Here is a 24,270-nt window from a genome sequence, read left to right as displayed (position 1 = left end):
ACACATTCCCGGTTCGATTCCTGGCACATGCCTAGGTTGCAGGCCAGTTCCTAGCAGGGGACTCACGAGAGGCAACCATACATTGATGTTTCTCTCCTTCTCTCCTTCCCTTCCCCTCTAAAGATAAATAAATAAAAAACCTTAAAAATAAAAAAAAATACCATTAGGATTCCTTTGCGGACCACTTGGGATTCCTTCCCATTGCAGACTATGGAATAGTCTTCTCAGGAATCCCCCTGAGAAGGCCCGACTCATGTGAGGGGTCCAGGCTGCATCATCTCTCCTTGAAATCACTGTGCTGGAGGCCCTTTGGCCATTTGTGCATTTGTGTCCAACTGAAGTGCCCAAACCTGAAAGAGTATAAAAGGTTCTAAAATTTCAAAATGTCTAAAAAAATTATACCATCACTGGAGATAAAACTGAAAACCACCCCCCAAATTGGCAAGTGCCTTCGCCTTCAGCTGCAATATATCAGCGTGGTGTTGGATCGACACTGCTTGTATCCCACTCACTCTCTGTCTCGAATTGAATATAATAAAATAAATAATGGCTATCTATATGTGGTTGATAAAGAGTGTAAGACATGTTTAAATTTGGGGCTCATAAGGCTAAAAAGTAATGATAAAAGTGAAAACTCCAGGACCCACTTCTCTGCTGCCCTACTGGCCTCTGAGGGGCAGAGAAACTAGGCTGCTTTCAGACAGGGAGCATTTCTCAGGGCCAGGCCAAGCCATCGGACATGTGAAGGAGAGATGACTTAGTAGCCCACAGCAGTGAATGCCAAATAGTTATTCTGTGGAAAAACACTCACACTGGCTTTTATCACTTTTGGCTCAAAAACTTTTGAAGTCTCCTGAGTGTCTCCTGAATGAAACTCAAATTTGTTGGTCTTTTGTATTCTTTTTTTTTGTTCAGTTTTCTGTTCTCCAATTTCGCCCAACCTTCCAAATAACTCCTATGTCCCAGTTTATCAACTCTCCTCATTAACCTAGTGAGTATATTTTGAACATTTAGTCATTCGTCCATCACATACCGAACACAGGCTCATTATGGGTCAGGCAGTGTGCTAGATGCTGGAGAAAACGGTGACAAATGTGTTCTCTACCATAATGAAGGACACAAAGAAGGGGTGCAGAGACATGAGAAGGTAGGGTTGCTATAGGAGTCCATAACAAAAACACAAAATCTGCATGTGGGGAGTGGGGTATCTCCTAAAGAAGTGGCATTTAAACAGATCTGAAGGACAAGAAAGGATTAATTAACCAGGTAAAAAGGAGGAGAAAGCACCCCTGGTTGAGAGAACACCATGTGCAAAGGCCCCGAAGTGGGAAAGAGTACAGAAATTACTAAGCCATCCTTGCTCATTCCATCCTCTCTCTTGGATTCTGCCCTACAATCTTCGCCTAACAAAAACCCTGAAAACGGGGCTCAACCCTCACCTCTTATTGATAACCATAACCAAAAAGTATCATTCTCAACTGAACCGAAAGTTTCATTTTCTGAAATCTTTATATGACACTATTACTGCCGTGTGGGGAAGCTATTGGTATATTTGTTCTGCTCTCCCAATTATATTACAAGTTCTTGAAAAGCAGAAATCTTTACATATAGGAAGAAATCAAATAGTTATTGGACTGTGTTGGGAACTTCCCTGCCTGGTTTCAGGAGCTGTAACCTCCCATGGCCAAGGCTGAGTGAGTGACACTCAGACCATAAGCCACTAAGAAGACAAAGCTTATCTCCCTGGCAGGAATGCTGCTTCTGCTCCTTCATCCACAACTGGCCTCCAGTATTTGATCAGTTAGCCAATGACAGGTAAAATTCCCCAAGGGGGGAACAACCTAAGACAGGCATGATCACGTGGAGGCCCCAGGGAAGAACTTGGGGGGGGGCTATGGAGAAAGGGGGTGATGGACCCTCACCCCTTGGCTTTGACAAAGCCTGAGTCCTCAGTCTGTCTACGAGAAGTCTCCAAGAATTCCTTGGCTATCTGCCTCCTCTGCCTGACTTAAGCCTAAAAACAATGACTGAGGGTGGTGCAGCCCTGAGCTGGGAATGGCAGGCTCCCTGGGTAATTAGGCCTGAGAAAGGATATGTAAAATCCTGTGAAGCCTGCTTTGCTAAGAATGCTCTTAGTTAAATGATAAAGGCCAGGGCAGAAAATGAGTTTGTTTTCCCAAAGTCTTGTAGCCCTTTAGCTAATAAACCCTGACTCAGAAGAAGCCCTAATAGTTCTTTGTATGCTATCTACTGCCTGATGATGATTAACAAGTTGTACCTGAGCTTCTGTGCAAAAAAACAAAACAAAACAATAAAGGCCTGTCTAGGCAAGCGTCCGCGCTCTCTCCCCTTGAGAGAGTTGCTAGGCGCTCCAAGGCACTGCCCCCTTGAGGGAGTAGCTGTGCTGTCCCTTTTCCTCCACAGGACTCAGCAGTCCATGTGAATCTGTCTCATTGTCTCATCCATGATGCTGTGGGCACTGCTAGCCAGTGCACGCATCAGACTGAGTTATGTTTCTTTACATTCCTTACATTAAACTTAAACCTAGCTGGCACTTTTGTGACTAAAACTGAAGGAATGAAAAAAAAACACTAAGGTCCAGAGTAGGGCAATGATTGTGAAGAATTAGGAAGGGTCTGAGATCCTATCCTATTTGCGGGCTAACAAGTTGACCTCTCACAGTTGCATGGATGCAGGCAGAAGACAAGAGGATCCTTGACCAGAGACAAAGGACATCATTACTCATGGCACAGCAAGCTGCATGAGCATCAGCATATTTGTGTCAGTTCCTTGGCCCCAAGTCTCACAGGGATGATGCAGATAGGCCCAGGCATGCACCTGAGTGTGCAGTGGATTGCATTACAGAGAAGGTCCCTGAAAACCCAAATCTTTTCTAATAGGCAGCAAGCCTGAGGCCTTTTGCTCCAGAGGCAGACACTTTATTTCCCAATAATATCAACTGCCTTAATAGAGAGTCCAAACAAAAGGCAGAGATGGCCTCTGCTCTGCCCTCTGCATGTGGAGCATGACAGACCCACAGAAAATCCTCTCCCAACACTGAGCATGGTCAACAGGCATTATTAATAAAAATGGCTACTGTTTGTGGGGTGTTTATATGTGCCAGGTACTTGTGCTAAGCATCCTATTAGCTCCTTTATTCCTTTCAACACACTTACAAAAATATTCACAGATTCGCAAGAAAATTGTTTTAGAAATGAAGGCTTTCAGCCTACAAATATATAATAGCAACCATGGAGATCTTGGAAACACACAGAAGCATTAGAGCATCTCAGGGGATGGCTAACCTATTAGCTCCACTCACACCGTGTGATCTCCTTGCTGCTGCCTCTCGGGACTTCTCCCCACAGCTGGGCAGAACATGGCTGCCCCAGCCCTGAGCTCACTTGCTAAAATTCCAGTCAGGCTCAGAAAGTGATTAAGAATCCCCAAATCAGCACTTCCAGCCAAGATGGAGGCATAGGTGGAAATACTGTGCCCCCTCCCACAACTTAGTTTAAAGACAATGAAGCTTTAGTAACAAAAATGCAGCCAAAACACAGAAAATTGAACTGTATGGAAGTCTGACAACAATGAACCATTCAGCCAGACCAATAAACCAAGCGAAGGAGTGAACAGTGAGACAGACCTCCCAGGTTACGTCCCCAGTGACGGGAATTAGACCCTGAAAGCACCAATTGGAAAGACTTCCGGGGTTGAGGGTCCAGGAGAGCCTCCCAGGCTCACAGAGAGTTTGTTGGAGAGACCCACAGGGTCCTGGAGAGTACACAGGCCCACACGCCCAGGGAACCAGCACCAGAGGGGCCCAATTTGCTTGTGGGAAGCCGCAGAGGGGACAGAGATCTGAGAGAGAGCAGAGCAGAGCAAAGTGCCATTTTTTTTCCCTCTCTGACCCCACCCCCACATATAGCGTGGCAACCCAGCAACTGGGTCACCCGGCCCTGGTGAACACCTAAGGCTCCGCCTCTCATACTTAACAGGTGTGAACAGACCAAAACATTATGGCTCGAGAACAGGTCAAAGCCCCAGAGCCTATACTTCTAAGTGACCAAGAAACAGCCAACCTTTCATATGCACAGTTCAAAACACTGGTGATCAGGATGCTCACAGAATTAGTTGATTTTAGTCACAAATTGGAGGAACAAATGAAGGCTAAACTAATTGAAATGAAGGGAACTGCACAGGAAACCAATAGTGATGGAAAGGAAACTGGGATTCATATCAAGGGAGTGGACCAGAAGGAAGAAAAAAATGACCAAACAGAAAAGAATGAAGAAACAAGAATTCACAAAAATAAGGAGAGGGTTAGGAACCTCCAGGACATCTCTAAACATTCCAACATCCAAATGATAGGGGTACCAGAAGAGGAAGAGGAACAGCCACGAGTGGAAAACTTATTTGAACAAATAATAAAGGAGAACTTCCCCAGTCTGGCAAAGGAAATAGACTTCCAGGAAATCCAGGAAGCTCAGAGAGTCCCAAAGAAGTTGGACCCAAGGAGGAACACACCAAGGCACATCATAATTACATCACTCAAGATTAAAATGAAGGGGAGAATTCTAGAAGCAGCAAGAGAGAAGGGGTCAGTCACCTACAAAGGAGTTCCCATCAGACTGTAAGCTGATTTCTCAAAAGAGACCTTACAGGCAAGAAGGGGCTGGAAAGAAATATTCCAAGTCATGAAATCCAAAGACCTACATCCAAGATTGCTCTATCCAGCAAAGCTTTCATTTAGAATGGAAGGGCAGATCAAGTACTTCTCAGATAAGTTCAAATACAAGGAGTTCATCATCACCAAGCCCTTATTATATGAAATGTTAAAGGGGCTTATCTAAGAAAAAGAAGATAAAAATATGAACAGTGAAAGGACAGTAAACTCACAGTTATTAACAACCACACCTAAAACAAAAATAAACTAAGAGGACAGCTAGATCGGGAGGAGAACCATAGAAATGGAGATCACATGGAGGGTTAGCAACAGGGGAGTGGGAGGAGGAGAAGGGGGGAGAAGGTACAGAGAATAAGTAGCATAGACAGTAGGTAGAAAATAGACAGGGGGAGGGCAGGAATACTATGGGAAATACAGACTCTAAAGAACTTGTGACACATAGACATGAACGAAAGGAGAGGGGAATGGTGGGGGAGGGCTGTGCAGGGTGGAGGGGAGTGAAGGGGGGAATGGGACAACTGTAATGGCATAATCAATAACATATATCTTTAAAATTTTTTTTAAATTAAAAAGAAAAAAAAAAGAATCCCCGAATCCAAATACCAGTTCTAAGAAAAAGAGCATGATTGGTCCAGCTTGGTCACTTGACTAAGTAACACTTGTATTTGTGTTGGGGAGTTTTACAGTAATATAAAGAATAACCAGTATTAATAGATAAAGAGGTATACTTTTTATTATAATTACTTAATTTAAGGTAAGTAGAAATATTGTGGTCCCACTTCTGGTCTATATCTTCTAGTGGTTGTGAACTTCTTCAGAGTAGGGATCATATCATTTAACAGAATTATATTCATATTGGAGATATATGGTTGACCCTTGAACAACACTGGCTTGAACTGCCCCGGTTCACTTATACACAGACTTTTTTTTTCAATAAATATAATAGGCCCTTGGTATCCATGGGTTTCACATCCATGGATTCAACCAAGCTCGGACAGAAAATACCATTTTCAGTCCCCAAATGGTTGAATCTGTGGACGGGAAGGGTCTATTACAGAGTCAAAAGTTACATACATATTTTTGACTAGCTAAGGTAAGCACTCCTAACCCTGCCCCAGTGTTCAAGGGTCAACATACATGTGTGTGTGTGTGAATTTTCCTGTCGCTGAGATTTAAAAAAAATACTTAATGGTTTCATATTATCCCAACTTGGAACATTTCTGCAAGTTACTGAATCACTCTCAATATTTAGATTATTTCCAATTGCTCATTATTATAAATAACACTGCAAGGTCTATAAATCATAAAAGTCTTAGCTACAAATGTGATTAATTTTTTTTAGGATAGATTCTTACAAGTGAAACTTTGGCCATTCGCTTTTTAGAGTTTTCATAGACATTATTAAATTGCTTTCCAAATACATTGTACTCATTTACACTCCTGCCAGCATCATGAGTTGCCCAAATTGCGTATTTGATAGCATTAATAATCATAACTTTAAAAATCTTTAATGATTTTCCTTAACTGGTGAGATTGACCTGTCCTTTCTTATTTATTTTCAGTTTTTAAATAACCATATATATTTCCTCCCCATGAATGATTTGTTAAAGCCCTTTCTGTTGGGAATCAAGTGTTCTTTTAATGTGCCCCAGTGGTTAGAATGGTGCTTGTTATGCACCTGACATTTCAACTGAGCTTTGAACACACATGGGTGGGAAAATCCAGTGGTAACTGTTTAGACACTTGTGACAAAAATCAAGCCCCTTAAAACTAACTATTTATTGTGTATCATTTGAAGACCTACAAAATACGTATTAGCCACGCAACTACTGTGTTAGTTTCAGCATTTTACCACGTGGAGCAGTCTGGAGTAAATGACGTCTGAGAGGGATAAGTATAATAGTAATATCAGTTCTACCCTAGAAGCAGAGGAATTCAGTTTCCCTGAAGAGAGGGACTAAACCTACTTAAGTTCCTCCTCCTGTGCACTAGAGGGCGAAGCTGCAGAGTAAGGCCCCAAGAATGAGGAATTCTCTGGACTACACTTCCCAGAAAGTTTCTATGTGACCAGCTCCCCCAGAATGCTCAGCGGCGGAGTATTTCAGGTCCCAGATTGCTGTGCGGATAAATGTGACTCCATCTCCCACCGACCCAAAAGTGCAAAGTGCAATGGCCGTTGGTTACCCAGGGTCACTTGGCTGTTGAACTGTACCTCATTGCCAGGAAGCTGGCGTCGGACGGTTCAGAGACAAAGATCCCCGCTTCTTAAGGGTGGTAACGGCGTGCAGGGGTTTGGAAGGGGTGGTGGGCGAAGCGGAGCCGCTGTGAACCATGCTACTAAATTGTGGGTCCCTGTGTGAAGAAGCCCTGGTTTGCGGAACCTCGGGTCAAGCCGGCGCTGGGACTGGTGTTTGCGACAGGTCAAAAACTACATTTCCCAGCATCCTCCTTTCGCCAGGACTACCTTGCCCGGAACCCTGAACGCGATTAGTTCAGCCTTTCGCTTTCTCCTTCCCACCGGGACGCTGGGGGTATGTGGAGTCGTAGTGTTTGGCGGCTCCTGCTATCTGAAAGCAGCTCGGGGCGACAGATTTCAACTCCTCGCGGGCGTTTCTCGCAGGCACTGCGGAGAGGTAAGAAAAGGCGCCGTGTCCCCAATATCTGAGTGCGTTCAAGAGAGGCGATGCTCGTCTGCTCCCGCGAGAGAGGCGAGGGTGCCACGCCCTCCTGCCCAGCCCACTCTTGGCCCTGGAGACCCTGCTGCCGGGTCTCACCCCGAGGGGGCCAAGGACCACCAGGAGGACTTTCCTCTTCTGAGAGCGAGTCTCTGACGGCCTGGGGTTCCCGCCAGGCTACACCATTAGAGCCCCTCCAGGCTTCTGAGCTCCAATTCCCTTTTTACCGTCAAATAAAACCGTTGATTCCCGCCCTTTCGTAGATCTGCCAGGAGCGAGCGAGTGGAAGGTAATCGATGTCTGGGGAGTCCTGATTTCTTTCGTGGCCTGTTCGAATTTAGGCTCTGTTATGTAGGTGCTGGCCTCGACCCCAGGTTTCTGGTAGACTGCAGCATATGCCAGGTCTGCTTTATTCTCTAATTTTCAGTATCCTGCCGTCATCACGTAGTAGCCATTCATAAGCAGAACGCGAATGCTGGAACCTACAGGTGTTGAACTAGTTGGCACCCCTGTTAGCAATGTGACCTGGAGAACATCTGACTTGATTCTGAGAGACGTTTTCAGTATTCTGCCCCTACCCCCGCAATTTCTAAACTTTAAGGTTGTCCAGAGAGTGGGCACTTGGTAGTAACATCAGCATTCTCTGTTCACCTTGAATCTTAAGCGTCAGGTGAAAATGACCCAGCCAGTACCCACTGTACTTTGTGCTGTTCTGCTCATTGCTTCCTTTTCTCACACAGTTGTTCATGCCCGGTAAGAAGGCTGTGTAGCTGCCAGGGCCCTTCACGTCTTTGAGAATATATTTAGGTGTTTAGCATGCATATGCATTAGATGGCCTTTACAAAAAGAGGCAGCATTTTTTTTTTGAACCCTGGAAAATCACTTCAGTCTCAATCCTATCAGTGTAAACTTTTGGAGGTGTATGTTTACATACTCAAATGAAAACAGTATTAAACATTTTTAGAGAATGAACTTTGAAGTACATATAATACTGGAAAATATATCACCATAAGTAAACGAAGTTTCAGTATATATGTTACTCCTCTGGAATCTGACTATTGTCTAAGAAACCTTAAGCGTCCCCTTACTCTTTTTCATCATTTGAATTGGGTTTATGTTTAGATTTAAATTTTTTTAAAAATTCTTGCCTTCTGGTCTGTAAAGTCAAGAAAGCACATTGTGTCTGGTTTTGCTCATCATCCCCTGTGCCTTAAAATTTGGGAATTTTCTTTTAAAAAATATGCCTACTAATCTACAAAGTCAGTGAAAATATACCTGGTTTTGCTTATCATTTTCTGTGCCTTAAAAATTGGGAATTTATTGTGGCTCAGTTGGTTGGGCGACCTCCTGCAAGTGAAAGGCTGCCTGTCTGGTTTGATTCCAGGTCAGGGCACATGCCTGCGGGGTGGGTTGGGTCTCTGGTGGAGGCACGTACAAGAAGCAACCAGTTGATGTTCTCTCTCATACTGGTGTTTCTACTAGCCCCTCACTTTCTTCCTTCCCCCCCTCTAAAATAAATATTTCAACTGGAAATTTATTTAAACAGGACATATATTTTATAAATGTGAAACTTGCCCTAGAAGTTTGTGTTAAAAATAAATAGTCTAGCTTTTAAAATAAAATTCACTGATTCAAAAATGAAATACTGTAATCCAGCTGTTTGCCAGCACTGTTCTAAGTATTAAAGATACAGTAATAAAAAACAGAGTCGGAGCCTCATGGAGCTTATGTTCTGGTTCAGGGAAGCAAATAGTAAACAAGATAATTTCGGCTGAGAACTGGGAAATAAACTGAGTATGTAAGAGTGGAAGTACAGAAAGCTACTCTGCATGGGCAGATAGGTATAAAAATTTCTCATATGTATATAAAAGACTTATAAGCACTGAGGAGAGTTGGGCAGTTTCTGTTCTCCAGTAATTAAAGAAGTGGCAGCGATATTCATTATTTTCGATGTATATTATACTTTAGACTGACTTTTTAAAAAAGAACAGTTATCCATTTATCCATTTTTAGAGAGCGGGGAAGGAAAGGAGAAAGAGAGAGAGAAACATCAATGTGTCGTTGCCTCTCACATGTCCCCTACTGAGGACCTGACCCACAACCCAGGCATGTGCCCTGGCTGTGAATTGAACCAGTGACCCTTTGGTTTGTAGGCGCGCACTCAATCCACTGAGCTACCCCAGCCAGAGCTACACTGATTCTTAACAAACTATTTCTGAATACTAAAAGAAGGAAAAGAAACGTTTATTGAATGTTTGCTATGCCAAATAATGTTGACACTTTTGGATAAGACGGGCTCAGAGGAGTCGATTATCTACCCTAGAATTATAGAATTCCTAAGTAGGAGAGCTGGAACTGTATTATAGATGGGGAAAATGCTTCAGAAGCTAAAGTGTGAGGCCTCCATTTGTTAATACAAGAAATAAAAGTGCTGTCTTCTCTTTTCAGACTTCTTCACCACTACAACCAAGGAAGAATATGATATAAGGCCAGTGGACATAACTCCTTTAGAACAAAGAAAATTAACTTTTGATACCCATGCTTTGGTCCGGGACTTGGAAACTCATGGTGAGAAACATGAGTATCTTTTGAAAGAAGTAAATTAACACCACTCATAATAAATTACCTAGTCAAGACAGTATCACTATTAGGAACAATTAAGTGTCACTAAGTGTAAGTGCCATCAATGCAATGGAATATTTTGCAGTTATAAAAATGGTATTACTTGAATAAAATATGAGAAATGCTAAAGTTACATTAAGTGAAAAAAGCATTATATAAAATTACATGTGTAGAATGATTTCCAATTATGTAAAAAGGCAAAAAAAAACCCCACACCTGTAGCTTCTAGGCTGACACTGAAGTCCATGTAGAAGTACAAGGACAATGTTTAAGAAGAGCAAAAAGAAAATCAAAGAACAAGTACCACAAAATGACCAGATTATCAAAATAGTTTTTTAAATTATGTGATAGCACATAGAAAAGTTGATTATAGAATGGGATTCAGACACACATATGGGCTTAGCAAGCAAATTTAAAGGCAGCATTACAAATTAGGTAAAGGAAGGACTATTTAACCGATGAGTTATAATAACTGACTAGCTAGCCATGTGTGCTGTGTGATATTTCTAATCACATAGAAGTATATAGGATTCCCCTTACTGAAAAATAAATTCTAGGTTGACTAAAAGCTAAATGTAAAAAAAATTAAAGTATAACTATAAAAATACTAGAATATACAGTATTTTTAGAAGAATCAAGACATAAAACTCGAAAGCAGTGAAAGTAATAACAGGCCTGGCTATAGAAGTATTTAAATCTGTATCTCAAATGATATCCATAAAGTTAAAATTGTTAGCAACACACATGACAATGAGCCCATTGCTTTGAAATTCAAACAGTTCATATGAATTAAGAGGAAGAAGTTAAGCAATTTTAAACATAAATGGGCAAAAGCTATAAAACAGCTCACAGAAAAATGAATATCAGTAACCAATAAATATATGGACAGATGCTTGACCAAGGAAATGCACATTTTAAATACAAATTAAAATAACAATACAATACCATTTTTTATGACAATTACATGCTCAAAAAATAAAAAAAAGACTAGTACTATCCAGTGTTGGTGTAGATTGGGGAAATGGATCAGTGGGAATCAAAATTGTAGAGTGCTTTTAGAGAATTATGTTGCGTAATCTGTCAAATTTTTAATTGTAAAGATATTTTTAAAAGAATAATTTATAGGGGAGGTTATTCAGCTGTCTATTCTGATAAGAATGTGCACGTTTTAAAAATATATACCTATTTGCTGCCTGCAGGATTTGACAAAACACAGGCAGAAACGATTGTATCAGCATTAACCACTTTATCAAATGTCAGCTTGGATACCATCTATAAGGAGATGGTCACTCAGGCTCAACAGGTAACAGTTTCATTTTTATCACTTAACTGCATCTCTTGTCTTATCTACTAACCTCCCAAACACACTTGCATTTCCCTTATTGTTCTGTCTGAAGGGATCAAAAACAAAAAAAATCCCTTTAGTAAGAAAGTCAGCATCTAGAGAGATTAAGAAGTTAGAATAGTCATAACAATTACGATAACACACAGAATGAAATTTTACCAAATTTTCATTCTAATTACATTATTTGAATCATGAGATGGAAGTACATTTATAGTGAAATACTTTTTCCCTGTTGAAAGCCCTCCACAGTAGAAGAGCTAACGCTTCTATATAATAAACACATGCCCTGGCTGGTGCGGCTCAGTGGATTGAATGCCAGTCTGTGAAGGGTCACTGGTTCAATTCCCAGTCAGTCAGGGCACATGGTTGGGTTGTGGGCCAGGTTCCCAGTAGGGGGTGCGTGAGAGGCAACCACATATTGATGTTTTTCTCCCTCTCTCCTTCCCTTCCCCCCTCTCTAAAAATAAAATCTTTAAAAAATATTTTACTGCAATGATGTTTATATTCTTAATTTTCACAAACTTAGAAGGCTGGATGGGACTTATATAGCTGGGAATGACTGGATACACAAATAATGGCATTTACTAAGAACTTAGGATGTGAGAGGCACAGTGTTGGGGAATTCTCACATGTTATTTAATCCCTTTAACAATCTTAAAATGTAGGTAGAATTGTTCTCTTTTGCCACTGAAGAGATGAGCAGAGAGGTTGATTAATATACAAGAGCTGTAATTGTGCTGCTCCGGACAAAGGCAATGATTTTCTGTAAAGGACAGAATAAGCTCAACTGAGGAATAATTCAGTTTGTCATCATGAGTTCATTCACTATGTTTAAGAATCTTTTCATTTGACTATATTTTTTAAATTTTAATTTTTCAAATTTAGGCTTCCTTTCTTAGTTAAATATTTCACAATAGAGAGAAATTAGGGGTTCTTATATAAAATTAGAAGCTCTTGCATAAAATTTCATTCTATTAAAGGTCATAACTCAAAAGCTTTTTAAAGTTTTTATGATAATTTCCAGTTTGATATTCAGAATTAAAAACATTCAGCCCTTGGATTTAACTTACATATAAATTTGTGTGTGCATTATTTTAGCTTAATTTATTCAGAATCACAACAGATTACTAATCTACTAAAGAAAAAGCCAGCCTTGGCTGGTGTCACTCAGTGGATTGAGCACGAGCCTGCAAACCAGAGGATCTTTTATTCCCAGTCAGGGCACATGCCTGGGTTGCAGGCCAGTTCCCAGCAGGGGACCCACTAGAGGCAACCATACATTGATAATTCTCTCTCTCTCTCCTTCCCTTCCCCTCTAAAGATAAATAAACAAAATCTTTTTAAAAATTTAAAAAAGAAAAAGCCAGTTATTTAATTCTCCCAACCCTCTGAGCTGTCCTGAAATAGCTAATTGAGCCACTGGCATTTTTAATAAGGAAATATATTCTTAAATCAGATTTTTAAGTTTACCAATTATATATTTAGTGGTTTATATTATATAAACTATTATATAATTAGTTATATAAAAACTAATATATAAAAAATATTTGAGAAATGTTTATGCTGCCAGGACCATTTAATCACATATTCAAAATACAGGATTGGATGTAGAAATACTACTACTAAACTTTTGACTTTTTATTACTAGTTTGTGAAATTAAAATCCTATTCTACCCTTGAGCCTAACCCCTTCCTGGAAGAGCCCACCTCTAGGAGAGAACAACACACAAAGATACCATGAAAGATGGGGCTGGGGTTCAGGCCTTCAGACCGACAAACATCATGTTTGATAACTTCAGGAAGGGCTGTACTGAGCTAAATCTGAAAGTACAATTATACTCTGATTCATTTAAAATCTGAATTATAGTCATCTTCTCTGGTAGCTCCACAGTAGTTACGATGATCACCCTTTCAATAGATTTGACTGCTTAATACTGGATTATACTTTTCCACTTAACATTTTTGAAAATGGATGCATGTGCTGGTTGGTAGGCCTTTTTGGGTTACAGACTGTATTGAAAGGAAGACAGGGAAATGAAAAGAGGCCACTGGGGTCATAGTGCAGTTCCTTACCTCAGGTTCAGACTCCACCAGAAATCTGCAATTACAATTTTCAACTATTCTCTACTTAGTCTCAGTAATAACATTTTGTTAAAGATTTAAATAGATAACATTTAATATTTTAGAACTTCATAATGACATTTTGGGGCAACAGGACTAACACAGCTTATAAAGCCACTTCTGCATAACTTCCTAACTAATTTTCATGAATATTCAAACAGAACTGCACAAAAGAAAATTTACCCCCATCCCCAGTAATATAGATGACAGGGAAGGCATAAGACTCAGGGATGTCTATAGTACACAGTAAAAAAATAAATGTTTTATGATAGGGTTAATATTTAAGGCAAAACTTCTCCACATCAACACAAAGTTACACTGTCTTGCTTCAGCCATTTATATCCCTGTCTCTGGTTAATTGTAATAGCCCACATTCATTGAGTGCCACGTAGTTTTTTAAGCATTTGATATGGACCATCTCATTTAATTCTCCAAGCAACTCTTGTAAGGTGTAGGTACTGTTACTATTTCTATTTTACTAATAAGGAGGTCAAGGAAGTTAAATAACTTGCCCAAAGTCACACAGTAAATGACATCATTTGGATTCAAAGCTGGACCTCCTGACTCCAGAACTCACATTTTTAACTTCTATTCCATATAACTGTGCCACGTGGGAGTTATCACTGGAGAGTGTTGTGCATGCCAGGTCCTTTGAAGACTGAGTCATTTCTTGGTCCCCCATCTGAAACTGTTACAACCTCTGTTTTCTAAGAGGCAAGTCAGTTTTAAAATGGTCTTTCTTGCCCATAATGGCCACTAGAGGACTATAACCCTAACAGTGCACTCCTGGCCACAAACCGACCACAATGGGAGTTCCACTAGTGATCCTGTTCTTATTGGGGTTTTTTGTTTGTTTGCTTATATACCCTGTTATAGGGGGTCATTTTCATGGCTGCATCCTTATTTTTTCTTTTGGTAAAGAGGGAGAAATAATGAGTTAATAAGCTATCAAGTAAAGTTCAGTGTTACATTTTTATTTTCTTTGTAAGTCTGCCTTAAATTATTTCTATAAAAATGTCCTTCCCTAGCAAAGCAAATGCTTAGAAGTCTATCAGGTGGAAGGCACCTTTTCTTTCACATATTCCTTGTAGTACCAAATATAGGAAAGTCACCCAGAAATGTGTGTGTGTGTGTGTGTTAATTTGCTCATGATATAGCCACCCAGGCATGAGCAAACTTATTGGATAAAATATAAATTGGCTTGAAGGTTTAACAAAAATCAACTATATAATGAAAATGTTTAATATTCCACCCCCCCTTTTTCATTTTTATGTCTCTTTTTCTGTTTTCAGAAACAGAAACTGTTCCAAGAGAGACAGTACTGAAATGTCATTTAAAAGCACTAATTAGCCCTGACCAGAGTGGCTCAGTTGGCTGGGAGTCATCCCACAAAGCAAGAGCTTGCCTGTTCAATTCCTAGTCAGGGCACGTGCCTGGGATGCGGGTTTGGTCCCGTGGTCCATGTGCGTCCAAGACGTAATCAGTCAATGTTTCTATCCTTTCTGCACCCCTTCCCCTCTAAAAATAAATAAACTCTTTTTAAAAAAAACCACTAACTATGTTATGCTGACAAGGGGTAGCTATTTAAACCACACTTGTATCTATTTTGTTTTACTACCTGACTTCTGAGTCTTATCCAGTACCCTGGCATTTTCCGGTGGTAGAAAATCCCTCAAAATTAAAGCAATAAAAGATAACAAAACCCTTTCTATGCAGGCATTTAAAGGAAAAAAAACCCCAGTATTTATTGAGGAACTCTTGGATGTTAGGTAAGCATTTTATGGGGATTCTTTTATAAATGCTTCTAGACATTTATTTCTCTTCACTGGAAAATAATTTTTCTTCCTTGAATCTCCTGTTCCTTTTCATTTTGATGTTTCAGATATTTAGGTTTCATATGTTCCAGGGTATTTTTCTTTTCTTTCTCTCTCTTTTTAAAGACTTTATTATTTATTTATTTTTAGAAAGAGGGGAAGGGAGGGAGAAAGAGAGGGAGAGAAACACCAATGTGTGGTTGCCTCTCACATGGCCCCCACTAGGGACCTGGCCTGCAACCTACACATGTGCCCTGACTGGGAATCAAACAGCCTGCGCTCAATCCACTGAGCTATGCCAGCCAGGGCTCTTTTTTCTTTCTTTCTTTCTTTTTTTTTTTTACTTAGCCAAGTGACGTGGTATCTTGTAGCATAAGATACTCTTTAAGTTTCATGAAAACAATTCCATGTAAGGGGATGACTTTCCATAGATCACTAGGTGATTTTGTTGTTTTTTTTTTCTAGGAAATAACAGTACAACAGCTAATGGCTCATTTGGACTCTATCAGGAAAGACATGGTCATCCTAGAGAAGAGTGAATTTGCAAATCTGAGAGCAGAGAACGAGGTGACAGAAACTTTCATTTTATTACCAATAAAATAATGTGTCACAAGAAGTCTACTTGGTGCATAATAGGACCAAATAGCAAGTTTATGTGGTTATTAAATAATTATTTACAAGCTCTTTTTTTTCTATTTACAAGTTTTTAGGTAAAAATATACTCTTTAACTCTGCCTAATCTCTCTATGTATAAAGCATAGTTTCCTGCATACTAAAGAATGAGTTGTATCTTAATGTATAGAAAAATTATATAAATATTTGAGCTCTATATATTATATACAATTTTAGCATAGTTCATAGTATAATAAAAGTAATGTGACATTTTCCATTTTACGAGATTCTGTACTAATTACTTTAGTCATTTAGGAGAAAAATGTGTTTTTGTAATTCAGTCAGAATTTTGTTATCCACCAGCTTAATTATTTTTAAATTTAGAATATTAATCATTTAAAAAGGTAGAATACTAAAACAAATATTTTCTTTTGTTTAAACATTTTTTAAAAATATTTCATTTATTTATCTTTAGAGAGGAAGGGAAGGAGAGAAATATCAATGTATGGTTGCCTCTCTTGAGTCCCCTGCTGGGAACTGGCCTGCAACCCAGGCATGTGCCCTGACTGGGAATCGAACTGCGATTGTGTGGTTCCCAGGCCCGTGCTCAATCCACTGAGCTACACCAGCCAGGGCTAACAAATACATTTTCTAATATTTTTATAAGAATTATTTTCAGAATATGAAGAACTGTTCTTTCTTGTCTTTATTTTTAACCAAATCCTGTACTAGAAATCCATACATCATCTAGTTTTTGCTAACCTAGGGTTTCAGATTTTATGAAAAAAATTATAATATGGGCTCTTAGTTTAATGTTAATTGTATATGATCTTTCTTATACCTAGAAAATGAAAACTGAATTAGAACAAGTTAAGCAACAATTGATAGTAAGTGAAACTCGTCTTCCCACTTAAGAATATTTTATCAATTTCAGAATATTCATTACAAGATCACTTTTTAAAAATTTATTTTTCTTTAAAGAATGAAACCAGTCAAATCAGAGCAGATAATAAACTGGACATCAACCTAGAAAGGAGCAGAGTAACAGATATGGTAATGTGCTTTTAAGTGTACTTTCTTGATTATTTATTGCTTTTTAATACCTTTTTAGTCTTTTTTTTTGTTACCCTCCTAATGCATGATATCCTTTAGTTTACAGATCAAGAAAAGAAACTTATGGAAGCAACCACAGAATTTACCAAAAAGGTAAGCTACTACATAAAAATTTCTCTTGCACAGCTCCCCTGCTCTCTGTAACTGCTTTATGTGTACTGTTTCATAACTTTGGACTTTAAACAGCTCGCCCTGTAGAATCTCGCCCTGTAAAATGCCCTACAAACATTTCTGCCATTTCCTTTCATATTGGTGCCAGTTCACATTATAAACCTGGTTCAGGTTCTTTTTCAAATATATTTGAATTTTTAACTATCTAATCCTAAGGACTTCTTATACATGAAATGATAGTTCAATGACTACATTTTTTTCTTCTTAGTTTATCCTCATATAATTAAGTCTCAAATATCTTACCATGAGGATTCTAGTAGAATGTGCACCGAATATGATAATCTTAATAAATGGACCTACATCCAAGATTGCTCTGTCCAGCAAAGCTTTCATTTAGAATGGAAGGGCAGATAAAGTGCTTCTCAGATAAGGTCAAATTCAAGGAGTTCATCATCACCAAGCCCTTATTATATGAAATGTTAAAGGGATTTATCTAAGAAAAAGAAGATAAAAAACATGTATACTAAAATGACAGCAAACTCACAATTACTAACAACCATTCCTAAAATAAAAACAAACTAAGGAAACAACTAGAACAGGAACAGAACCACAAAAAAGGAGATCACATGGAGGGTTAGAAACAGGGGATTGGGAGGAGGAGGGGGAAGGTACAGAGAATAAGTAGCATAGACGGTAGGTAGAAAATAGACGGGGGGGGCAGGAATACTATGGGAAATACAGACTCTAAAGAACTTGTGACACATAGACATGAACGAAAGGAGGGGGGAATGGTGGGGGAGGGGTGTGCAGGGTGGAGGGGAGTGAAGGGGGGAATGGGACAACTGTAATGGCATAATCAAAATATATTTAAAAAACAAAAAACATCACACTGCTTTTACTATGTTTCCTCAATTACGACTTTTGTTAAAACACAATTCACCCACAAATAAGGGTTTCTAATATAAATATCTTTGCCAGTATACATAAGCACAAAACTTAATTATCTTTATTCTTATTTGCTACAGGATACTAAAACCAACAGTATTATCTCAGAGACCAGTAATAAAATTGACACTGAAATTGCCTCTTTAAAAACACTAATGGAATCTAACAAGCTTGAAACAATTCGTTATCTTGCAGGTAAGGCTGTCAAACAAAGGAATTATTATCATTTGACTTTCAGACCTGTCAGCTCCTACCAGGTAATGCTGGCCAGCACAGAAGAAGAAAATGGAGGAAGCTATCACAGGTTTCCTTAATTGCTTGGTCCCTGCAGTGAGTGAAAAATCTAAGTTTGATATGCAGTAAATTCAGGATATAAGTTTAACAGGCAGCTCTGCAACTTATTAAGGAGAAAAAAATTATTGATGTCCAGGAAATATATAAACACAACTACAAAAGGATGGAAAGAAAGGTATTCCACAATGAAAAAAAATGTTATTTTTTCTGGATGTGCTCTCCCATCAGTATTTGAGTGGACTGAAGAGGAAGCATAACTAAAATATATATAGGCCATTAAAATTCATAGCAAGCAGCCCTGGCTAAGTGGCTTAGTTGGTTGGGGTGTCATCCCATACACCAAAAGGTTGCAGGTTCAATTCCCAGTCAGGGCACACACTTAGGTTGCGGTTCCACCCCCAATCAGCATGTGTTATGGGAGACAACTGATAGGTGTTTCTCTCTCACATCAGTCTTTCTTTCTCCCTCTTCTTCTCTCCCTCTAAAATTAATATATATATTCTTAGGTGAGGATTTTTAAAAAATCATAGCAAGCGAAGAGGAAAAACACCTCCTATCTTGAATCCAACTGACTGAACACAGATACTACCCCAAAATTAGATTATTTGAACCATACTGGGCTCAAGTCAAGTACCATGACTTGAAGGTCAAGTGCCATGTTACCTGAAACAATCACAGGACCCCAAGGAGGCAGGAAGAATGTACTAGTCAAGTAGTAATTTTTTCCTTTCTTTTTATAAAAAGTAATATATTTTCATTATAAATTGTTATGTAATTCAAAGCTATATAGTAAAAGTCTACTTCCTCATAGGTATTTTTCCTATTAGTAGTATATATCTTTGTAGGATTTTTCTTTATATAAACATTACAATTTTTTAAATAACTAGATCATACTGTACAGACTACAACTTTTTAAAAGTTAACCAAATGTCTTAAATATCTTTGTACATCAATAGACATCTTTTTACTAGAAAGCATAGTAATCATTGTATGAAATAGCTATAATTTATTTATCCAAATACCTATTGACATTCTGGTACCAGTTTTTATCATTAAAACCATTATTGCACCAAACAATATATGTTTGTGCTTTAATAAACATAAACATATACACACCCCTACACCCCTTTGTGCCCTCATGCTAGTATTTCTATATACATTGCATTGCACATCTATACTTCTGGGTCAAAAAGATACACACATTTAAAAACTTTCGTATTATCAAACCGTTGTTCAAAATAAAATTGCTGATTTATACCATCGGGTTTTCTGGACAGCCACTAAGTATGAGGTGGCAGTAGGAGTAAAGATGGAGCCCCCAGCCCTCCTGATGCATAACCCTTTATTTCTATAACTTGAATGGCTCAACTTCTCTCTGTTTTAAAATTTTGGGCTGCCCTGGCTGGTGTAGCTCAGTGGATTGAGCTCCAGCCTGTGAACCACACGACTGCGGTTCAATTCCCAGTCAGGGCACATGCCTGGGTTGCAGGCCAGTTCCCAGCAGGGGACTCACGAGAGGCAACCATACATTGATCTTTCTCTCCTCTCCTTCCCTTCCTCTCTAAAGATAAACAAATAAAATATTTTTTAAAAAATTTGGGCTTCTGCCAAAGATTTATTTGAAGAAAGGGTTCTAAGGTGAAAACAAGTTTTGACCACTTCTATTCTAGCAAAGTCTAGAACTGGAGAAAATTCAGTGGTAGTGTTTGGGAAATTTCCAAACAGCCCAGTTTGGAATGTTTGTTCCTACTTTCAAAATAGATTTCAGAGCAATCCCGGTTAGGAACAGCTTCAAATTCCATTACGGAANCATACATTGATCTTTCTCTCCTCTCCTTCCCTTCCTCTCTAAAGATAAATAAATAAAATATTTTAAAAAAAATTTGGACTTCTGCCAAAGATTTATTTGAAGAAAGGGTTCTAAGGTGAAAACGAGTTTTGACCACTTCTATTCTAGCAAAGTCTAGAACTGGAGAAAATTCAGTGGTAGTGTTTGGGAAATTTCCAAACAGCCCAGTTTGGAATGTTTGTTCCTACTTTCAAAATAGATTTCAGAGCAATCCCGGTTAGGAACAGCTTCAAATTCCATTACGGAAAGAAGCAATATCATAGTTAAAAATAATATTTATATTCGGTTTGAAGATAGTGATGGTCTCCAAGGGCTTTCCTTCAGTAGTGGATACATACAAGCCTGACTCTAATAGTCTTAATGGCAGTGGCAAAAGAAATGAGCAAGTCATTGTTTAGAAAAGTACCTTTCCTAAGTTATCTTACTTCCCCTTTTTTCAGTGAGGATTTGCAGCAGTATTTCTAATGGCATTGTCTTTCTCCTACCTTATCCTTCTCCAAATGTGTTTACTGCTGCTGTTACTGACAAGCCTTTTAGGAAATCAGTCCCACACGCTCAGCAGGTGGGACGTTATTGCCATGAGAGGATCCATTGGGTCCTAGAGTACCTGCCATGTTGCAAGACAATAATGCTCTACTTACCTGAGATTCACATATTAAATTCAATTATAAACACAGAGTGGAAAAATACTAACAAAGCCCAAGACTTGAAGGTCTTATATTCTTAGAGAAGAAATCTTTCTAAAAGTGAATTTTAATCATTTTGGTTTCTCAGCATACGTCAACCAAGGCTCTTTAAGTTTCGAGTATCATATTTCTAACTTGGCCTAGCTTAGACGCCAAGGGGCGTTTACTGGTTTACATATTAAATGATGAACAGAGGTACAGCTGCAGCCCAGGGATAACTGGAATCACAACTTTCTCTACGTCCCAGATTAGAAACATGGCATCCAGTAGCTCCTGCTTTGTATCATTCCAGTTCCACCAACCAAGAAAAACGATCTCTCCTTAATTTCACAGTCTTATGTTTTATATCTCTCTCCTTAATTTCAATTCAGAAAATCCCAAGGGAGGGATCTGAATGACCCATCTTGAGTCAGACACCACCTTTGACCCAGATCACTGTTGCCAAGGAAACAAGAGCTGTAAGATAATGGTAGTTGCCATTTAACCTATAGAGTTAATGTGGTAGATTCTGTTCTGGGCAGAGGAATAATAAAATAATAAACACAGTACTTAAGATGTACCAGCCACATGCTCACCTGTGCATGTTGTGTATCCAAAGGCAGTGTCCTGGATAGGCCATAGAGGTTAACAAATTCGAAAGCAATTTGGGACTGGCACAGTGATAGCAATGAAAAGTAACAGCTGACAACAGAAATGAAAGAGAAACTTAGAAACCACTATGTTATGTTTTCTAATTAAGGAATAAAATGCTTATTGGTAGTCTAACACAATTTATCAGCCATTTGAGTTAGCAAAGAATATAATCACCTAGGTAGGCCCTGGCAAAGTAGCTCAGTTGATTAAACAAAGGAAATGATCTTATCACTAACCAAGTTTCATTAAGAATGGGATCAAATGAGATAATATAGAAATGTATACATTAAAATTAGGATAGGATAATTGTACTATGAAAGACTGTTTCTTGTGTCTGTAGTCAAAGAAGTTTGCCCTTCAGCTCAGATTCTCTATTTTAAAAGTCATGGCTGTTTAAAAATTATAAAGAAGAAAATTAAAGTCATTCATAATCCTACCAATTAGAAGTAATCATTACTGTCGTGTTACTGTATTTATTTAGTCTTTTATTCTATGAGTATGTGTTATTTTTAATGGCTGTATAATAGGCAGCCTAGTGTCATAAAGTACCTGTTATAGTTAGGTTATTTCCAGTTATTTTCTATGTAAATAATAATGTAATACATTTGTGCATGGGGGTAGGGAGGGAGTCATGACTGTGTAAACAAACTAGAAACTAGGGAGTCCCTAAAAGTCTCACACAGATTCACCTTCTTAAGAAGAACAGGAAGGTTTTCTGTCCAGAATGATGTCACAAAGAGCAGGTGGTATATTAACTGGAAACGAAGTCTGATGCTTGCACTGCCATTTCTTCTACCTCACTGAGATTTTTTAAAGGGTTTTCAGTCTCTCTCTTTGGAGAATGCCTGTACCTTGTCCCCTTTCTTTCCTGAAGGCATGTACCTTTGCTTTCTCCCGAGTTCCAAGGGCCCTTCCTTTTTCCTCTGCAACTTATTTCCTGAGCCCACGTGGCCCAGTTGACTCACTTCTATCTCTGTGACTTTCTAAATAAATGTTTGCTTGTGTTTGAAAAAAATCAAGGATTTTCATTAAAATTTAATTTTTATTTAGTTTTTAATATAAATCCTAATAGTTATGAGAAAAATTATTTTTAAACATATTGAAAAGGCAACTAAAATTTTCTTCTAATGGATGATATAGGTGAAATAGTTTTTCACTTACTATAAGATCTGAAATTAGAGGTTATAATGCTGTTAATAATGACTTTAAACAGTTTATAGATTCCAACTGACATATGATCTACATTTTTAAATTATTGTCTTCCTTACTGGGTTTAAAATACAGGAAACTTATAAGAACTGGCATCAATCCTGCCCCCAAAAGATACCTTTTATCTTTCTAGGGAATGAAAAACCGAATTGCCCTGATTGGTGCGGCTCAGTGCGGGGGCGGGAGGGGGCGCAAGTATTGGGTGTCATCCTACAAAGCAAAATGTTGCCAGTTCAGTTTCCGGTCAGGGCATATACTTGGGTTTGGGGCCAGGTCCCTGGTTGGGAGTGTGAGAGGCAACCCATCAGTTGTTTCTCTCACACATTGATGTTTCTTTTCCTCTGTTTCCATCTCTCTAAAAATAAATAGAATCTTAAAAAAAAAAACCAAAACCCTAAGATAGAAATTTGGTTGGATTCCCTTTGCCTTTTGTCCATTTAAATTGAAAATGACATTATTCTGTTTCTCTCTGCAAAATAATCTCAAATGCATGACCTGAAACATGGTTTCTTCTGTTCACAGCCTCAGTGTTTACTTGCCTGGCAATAGCATTGGGATTTTATAGAATCTGGAAATAGTGAAACGACTACATGATGCTCCTGCTCCTGCTGCTATTGATTTCTTACAACTGCACCATGATAGGTATACTTCAAACACTGAAAGTTAAGCAAGACTTAATACAACAAGATTGTTCAAACTACATAGGTACTAAAAAGAAATGTTTTAGAAAACGTATTTTGTCTTTGTTTTTATGTATTTTATGATGTTGAAAAGCTGCCGTTCAAAACCTGATTAATTTGAGATAGAAGGGTCTTTCGTCTGTGTCCTTTGATGGTTCACAGAAATTGAACCAGAGTTTTCTAGTGTTTGCGCAAACAATTCTGCAAATCCTACAGGATTTGTTTGGTTCTCTTATGCCTACATATTTTGTTATACAACTTTCCTGATAACTACTGCACTATTATTGCCTTTTCATATAAAATAAAATATAAGACAGTTGTTTGCATTTGAAAAGTAACCATATAGCTGCAGATTGTCTGGGGGTTATTTTGTAATGAACAATTAAAAACAATAAATTTAAAACCTTAAAATGTGTGCCCTAGTGCAAGCATATGAGACTTAATAGGAAACCTATAGAGCTGCTAAATCCTGAGCTGTGATTATTACACATATTTTTAAATTTTTGATTCACAAAAACCAGTTTGTCCCTGCTTTATATTTATTATATAAAATAAAGCTTTTTCTTATGATATTTAAATTCAGTAAGTATCTACTGATATATAATGCCTACTCTCAAGAAACTCATATTTTTATTGCTATTGGGTCAACTATATTTTTCCTTATATAAGAGTATTTATTAATAGTATACATGTAATTTCAAGGAAAGTACAAAATATTTTCAACTCAGACCTTCAATTTTACCCAGATTAAGAAGCCAAAGCCTAAGAAAACTGTACTTGAACAAGAGTTAAATTAAAAAAAAAAAAAAAGAAGCCAAAGCCAGGAAATGCCAAACATTTCAAAATTTCGTAATGCCTTGGCAATAGCTTTAAA

General features: G+C 38.4%; 1 protein-coding gene across 2 annotated transcripts; it reads left to right on the top strand.

Annotated features, from left to right (window-relative positions):
- The first annotated feature begins 6,825 nt into the window (after nt 1-6,825).
- CCDC90B (coiled-coil domain containing 90B) lies at nt 6,826-23,811 on the top strand. Of its 2 annotated transcripts, none has more exons than XM_037042838.1 (9): nt 6,826-7,320; nt 9,811-9,930; nt 11,184-11,287; nt 15,730-15,831; nt 16,722-16,763; nt 16,858-16,929; nt 17,029-17,082; nt 18,126-18,240; nt 23,239-23,811. In XM_037042838.1, exons 1-9 carry the CDS (start codon nt 7,221-7,223, stop codon nt 23,292-23,294), a joined length of 765 nt encoding a protein of 254 aa, XP_036898733.1. In that variant the 5' UTR covers nt 6,826-7,220; the 3' UTR covers nt 23,295-23,811. The 2 variants fall into 2 exon arrangements, with proteins under 2 accessions (XP_036898733.1, XP_036898734.1); XM_037042839.1 differs by having other exon boundaries at nt 6,827-7,320; nt 9,811-9,850.
- The last annotated feature ends 459 nt before the right edge of the window (nt 23,812-24,270 follow it).

This window comes from Sturnira hondurensis, unplaced genomic scaffold (assembly GCF_014824575.4).
Source record: "Sturnira hondurensis isolate 20B ecotype Veracruz unplaced genomic scaffold, ASM1482457v3 Scaffold0003801, whole genome shotgun sequence".
NCBI lineage: Eukaryota > Metazoa > Chordata > Mammalia > Chiroptera > Phyllostomidae > Sturnira > Sturnira hondurensis.
This window is presented reverse-complemented; position numbering and strand designations above follow the sequence as displayed.

Excerpts from the sequence above, each read along its gene's own strand:
- CCDC90B (XM_037042838.1), top strand. The coding sequence starts at position 7,221 with ATGTGGAGTCGTAGTGTTTGGCGGCTCCTGCTATCTGAAAGCAGCTCG. Across the intron at positions 16,930-17,028 it reads GGAGCAGAGTAACAGATATG|TTTACAGATCAAGAAAAGAA; the intron begins GTAATGTGCTTT and ends GATATCCTTTAG. Across the intron at positions 18,241-23,238 it reads AACAATTCGTTATCTTGCAG|CCTCAGTGTTTACTTGCCTG; the intron begins GTAAGGCTGTCA and ends TTCTGTTCACAG.